This window comes from Chanodichthys erythropterus, chromosome 5, assembly GCF_024489055.1.
Source record: "Chanodichthys erythropterus isolate Z2021 chromosome 5, ASM2448905v1, whole genome shotgun sequence".
In the NCBI taxonomy this organism is placed as follows: Eukaryota; Metazoa; Chordata; class Actinopteri; order Cypriniformes; family Xenocyprididae; genus Chanodichthys; species Chanodichthys erythropterus.
The window spans coordinates 9766501-9772500 of record NC_090225.1 but is presented as its reverse complement, the minus strand read 5'-3'; the positions used below and the strand labels follow the sequence as shown (position 1 = coordinate 9772500).

Here is a 6000-nt window from a genome sequence, read left to right as displayed (position 1 = left end):
GTGTGTGTGTGTGTGTGAAATAAAATATATAATTTTAAATCACATCATATTTTACATACATATATTAATAACTTTATATAACATATTTATATAATTCTGTTTAAATATAAATAACATTTTATAATAAAATTTTATAATAATTTATGTATTTCACACACACACACACACATACATATATACATATATATATATATATATATTTTTTATACAGTGGCATGAAAAAGTATGTGAACCCCTTGCAGAATCTGTGAAAATGAGAATTATTTTAATAAAAAAAGAGGGATAATAAAAAATGCATGTTATTTTTTGTTTAGTACTGTCCTGAGTAAGATATTTTACATTAAAGATGTTTGCATTTAGTTCACAAGACAAAACAATAGCTGAATTTATTAAAATAACCCCATTCATAAGTATGTGAACCATTGATTCTCAATACTGTGTGTGGTTACCTGATGATCCACGACTGTTTTTATGTTTTGTGATGGTTGTTCATGAGTCTCTTGTTTGTCCTGAACAGTTAAACTGAGCTCTGTTCTTCAGAAAAATCCTCCAGCTCCTGCAGATTCTTCAGTTTTCAAGCATTTTTGCATATTTGAACCCTTTCCAGCAGTGACTGTAGGATTTTGAGATCTGTGTTTTCATACTGAGGACAATTGAGGGACTCAAACACTATTACAAAAGGTTCAAACGTTCACTGATGCTCCAGAAGGAAACACAATGCATTAAGAGCTGGGGGGTGAAAACTTTTGAACAGGATGAAGATGTCACAATTTTCCTTATTTTGTTTAAATATCATTGTTTTTCATTTAGTACTGCCCTTCGGAAGCAACAGAAGATACTTGCATGTTTCCCGGCAGAAAAATTAAGTACAATTTACCTTGATATTTGAATTCAAAAGTTTTCACCCCCCAGCTCTTAATGTATCGTGTTTCCTTCTGGAGCATCAGTGAACGTTTTAACCTTTTTTAATAGTTGAGTTTGAGTCCCTCAATTGTCCTCAGTATGAAAACACAGATCTCAAAATCCTACAGTCACTGCTGGAAAGGGTTCAAATATGCAGAAGATGCTTGAAAACTGATGATCTGCAGGAGCTGGAGGATTTTCTGAAGAACAGAGCTCAGTTTAACTGTTCAGGACAAACAAGAGACTCATGAACAACCATCACAAAACATAAAAACAGCCGTGGATCATCAGGTAACCACACACAGAATAAAGAATCAATGGTTCACATACTTATGAATGGGGTTATTTTAATAAATTCAGCTATTGTTTTGTCTTGTGAACTAAATGCAAACATCTTTTATGTAAAATATCTTACTCAGGACAGTACTAATCAAAAAATAACTAGCATTTTTTATTATCCCTCTTATTTTATTAAAATAATTATCATTTTCACAGATTCTGCAAGGGGTTCACATACTTTTTCATGCCACTGTATATATTATATATACATTATATATATAGCCATATTTTTTTGGGTGACAGATCTACACCAATGAGTTTCAGTGGGCATTGAGCTGTGGCAGTGCTTCACTCACTGGTTTATCTTTAATAGTGGGGCTCGAGACACAGAGGTAGAGCTTCCCATCCTCCTCGATGCAGGCATCAATGAGGGCCTGGACTGAACTCTCCTCCTGGAAGAGCAGGAAAGCATAACCTGCAGAAGGAAGAGCATGAGAGATGAGACAATCTCTGGCTGCAGACCAAAAGCACTCTAACTGAGAGTTTCAAAAGACTCACAGGAAGCACATAATCATTGCAGATGGCAGAGACAGAAATATGCATGTTTAGGAATAAAGACAATCTGTCTGAAACTAACAGGAACCACGAATTCCATCTTTAAAGAGTGTAGGAATGTGTATATTATATTGTATTATATTATATAAAATAAATAAATGCAATAATACTAATCGGCCAGTGATTTACTGTACACCTAGTGTCTCCCCTGCTCATTTGTTCAGTCACTCACAGGCCTGTAGCTACAGATGGCCCAGAATAAGGCAAGAACTAGATGTGGGAGGGGCATTGTCAAGAGGGGTGGGGCTGTGGGTGGAGTTATGCTGAGGTGAAATCAGGACAGATCTGAGAGTGGTTTCTGTAGCTGGAATTACTAAAACTTGCCAGCGTCACATTATTTTCATATTACAGCTACTACCACGGACATAAATTTAATATTATAGTCACTAATTTTCATTAAACAATATTTTCTAAGTAGATTCCTTCTGCAACAAGATACATTCTTTGACATAACTATAAGGTACCCAGTCGGTCTCTATGTCTCATGCAGTTTTACGACATTTGCTGTTATTATATCATGAATATTAGCACAAATAAAAGCCAGGACCAGGATTATTTATATTATACTGTAAATAAACAAAGAGTCATTATTGTCTGTAGTTTAACTCTCATTGTTCTGACCCTAAACATGCATTTTGCATTGAGACTGCTTTAGAGAGCATATATGCTCCCTGTCTGTGAATTCATGATGTCCATCATTCTCAATTCCTTCTGAAGGAGTGTTTTTCCTCAATAACACTGAAGTATGAGAACATCAGGATCAGAGCCAGCAGAAAGACCAGAAAGAAGAAAAGAACAAGGCGTTCTGCCTCAGGGAAAGAGAAATAAAGAGTGTAAGAGGCAGTCAAAAGGAGAGAGAAATACATATGAACAACTTTGGGAAAGTGAATCAAAAACCTCAAAAGAAGATTTCGGAGAGATTCGTGTACAGGCATCAGATTTATTAGAGCCAGAGGTTTCACCTCCACAGATTGAGACCATCTCCTAAACTTAAATATAATAAATAAATGAAGACTTCAGATGCAAAAGCCTCTAAGTGCCATCTGAGATTGTCTTATAAAATCATATTTTTATCAAGCTTGTATGTTTATGTTCAGTTATTTCACTTTAATGACAATGAAAAGGACCTATTAATTGCCATTAAAGTGAAATTACTGAACCTAAACCTACAAGCTTGATAAAAATGCTCATTTTATAAGAAAAAGGCTTTTGCATCTGAACTCTTCAAATATATAAAAATATATTCAGATTGGATTACTCTACTCGAGATTACGATAAAAAAAATTAATTTTAAAATAAAATGTAAAATAATTAATTTAAACATTAAATATTTTTATTTAATATTATTATTATTATTATTATTATTAACATATTTTCCCACTTTACCCTAAATTGAACTACTGTGTCCACAAATATTTTCATGCTTTTATGAGCGCACTGTAAAATATCTACTATAATAAAATATTTATAATTTATATGCTTGCAAAAAAAAAAATAATAATTATTACACTGCAACTTCTGAAATCCTTCATTAGAGAACAACGCTTTTTGTTTTGATGGTGTAATTCTTTCATGTACCAGCAGGGGCTAACTGGACCACGTTAACCATGTAAACCTTGACTTAATTTCCATCCCGTTTTCAAGCTGGTCTCTGAACAGAAGGAGCTCTTCAATAATTCTCAGTGTAACTGATAAGCATGTAACAGCCTCATGAAGGCATTTAACTCCATTTAATGTGTTTAGAGCCTCAGGCCTGACCTCAGTCCTGCCCACTGTGAGTCATGATGCTTTACACAACACTGGATGGAAAAATGACCAGCATCTTCCATTCACTCAGTCTGGATCAGCGTTTCATATGAGCTGGAGGAACAATGAGCACATCTGCAAACAGCAGTTACACACGGTGACAGGACGGCTCAGGCATGAAGTCTACAGGAGTTCAAATATATAAAATCCACAAGTGCAGATCATCATACAGAGCACAAATCTCATAAATGAAGAAAAATACAGTGGCCTCAAAAAGTACTTGGACACTTAAGCCATTCTTAGAGTGTGATATCATTGCATTATTTAACAAAATATCAAACCAAATGACATTTATTCATATCCACTAAAATCAGCAAACTGAAGTTCTTGGTTTGATCATTTATTATGAAATGCATACAATTTGTAAGTTTAAAGCCACAATATACAAACTAGAAAAATGGTAACACTTTAGAGTCTAGTTGTTAACTAGTTGCTTATTAGCATGTGTATTATTAGGATATTGGCTGTTTATTAGTACTTATAAAGCACATATTAATGCCTTATTCTGCATGACTATATTCTATATTCCATAATCCTACCCAATACCTAAATTTAACTACCTTATTAACTATTAATAAGCAGCAATTAAATCCGTAGTTAACAGTGAGAATTGGACCTCAATCTAAAGTGTGACCAGAAAAATTAGTTACTAGTTGCAATATTTACAACATAAAAAAGAGAAATCTTAGCATAAGCAGCTTACACAACAAGCAATTATTCACTGTAATGATCCAATCAAATTTTACAATCCCATTTTAATTTCTTTATAGTAATCATGTCACAGTATTTTATAGTATAGTAACCCCACCGGCCATTTTAATAACAGTTACAGCTCAGAGCACAGGACTTAATTCAATTAATTAATATGTTTTATCAAATGTAAGATATATCTGGAATATCTATGTATATATAAATAGATATTCCAGCTTTAAATTACAAGTTCTGCATTACAACATATCAAAGTAATGAAAGAAAAAGCAACAGTTCTGAAAATTAATAAAAAACTAGAATAACAGGGTTGGAAAAAGTCATCAGTCCTCTGATTTAATACTTGGTAGAGCCAACTTTTGCTTTAATTACAGCCATTAATCCTTTTGGATATGTTTGTACTAGCTTTGCACACCTAGATTGGGGAATATTTGCCCATTCTTCCTTGCAGACTTGCTTAAGTTCGGTCAAATTCCAGTGGTGGGCGGCAATGGACTGCTTTCTTCAAGTCCATCCACAGACTTTCTATCGGATTTAAGTCAGGGCTCTGACTTGGCCACTCAAGGACATTCACCTTCCTATCCTTAAGCCATTGCATTGCTCTTTTGGCGGTACGTTTAGGATCATTGCCATGTTTGAAGGTGAATGACCTGCCCATCTCAAGCTGTCTAGCAGAGGTTTTCCTCAAGAGTTTGGTTGTACTTGGCAGCATCCATTTTCCATTCAATTCTGACCAATCCCCGCTGAATAGAGACACCCCGACAACATAATGCTGCCACCACCATGCTTCACAGAAGGTATGGTGTGTTTTGGGTGGTGTGTGCTGTGTTCTCTTTTCGCCAAACATAGCACTTGGACTCTCAATCTCAATTTTGGTCTCATCAGACTATAGCACCCTTTTGCCAGATGGCATGAGAGTCTTCCAGGTGTGTTTTTGCATAGCGAAAACGAGAATGAGTGTGGCACTTTTTCAGGAAAGGCTTCTTTCTTTCAGTGCTATGTTTGGCAATATATTTTTATTATATGGTGTATAATAAAATTATCCATACACTGTTAAAAGTTTCAACTTTCAGTGATGTATGAGGACTGTACCAGTGCCCTGTTTATCTGTCCAATCAAACTCTGCCAGCTCTTTCCAGGTACTCACACAAACATGTACGTGAGTTACATGATGAAATGTCTCTCCCTCTAGGTGTGTATCTGTAAGTACTTGTCTGTGCGCGTCTGTTCAAGCCACAGCAATGAAGACCTGGAGGCCCTATGCACCGATAGAGACCAATCTGACGCACAGAACACAACAGCTTCCTGATGCTCAGAGTAAACACTCACCAGCATCCACACAATAGACTCATTTGAGGTGCATGCCGATCAGAAACGCTGCCTGACAGACTGTGATGTCATACTTTCACTTCTCAAATGCAGGAGGTGTCAAGGGGAATAATTCTGTCACTTATTTGTTAAACATTTGCAGCTGTATTAAAGTGCCGCAGGAGAAATGATGTCATAATGTCATTACCTTTAGGAGGAAAATAGGATTTGCTTTCTGCTTTATGAGGCCAGTCCACCACCAGGTGACCGTAGCGACGGAAACTGTTGGTAATTTCATCTGTAGGAAAAATGGAAAGTATTTAGACCAAAAATATGGTTTTCAAACACTGTAGAAAAAATATTTAGATATAATAATCTGTA

The 6000-nt window shown here is 35.4% G+C and overlaps 1 protein-coding gene across 11 annotated transcripts in view; it reads right to left on the bottom strand.

The window, feature by feature from the left end:
* Positions 1-6000, bottom strand: part of cpeb3 (cytoplasmic polyadenylation element binding protein 3) — a 42429-nt gene that overhangs the window by 10027 nt on the left and 26402 nt on the right. For all 11 annotated transcript variants that reach the window (XM_067385996.1, XM_067385994.1, XM_067385995.1 and 8 more), the window contains 2 exons: positions 5828-5917; positions 1539-1657 (listed from right to left, as the gene is read on the bottom strand). In XM_067385996.1, coding sequence (XP_067242097.1) covers positions 1539-1657; positions 5828-5917 — 209 coding nt within the window. The remainder of the gene's footprint in view (positions 1-1538; positions 1658-5827; positions 5918-6000) is intronic.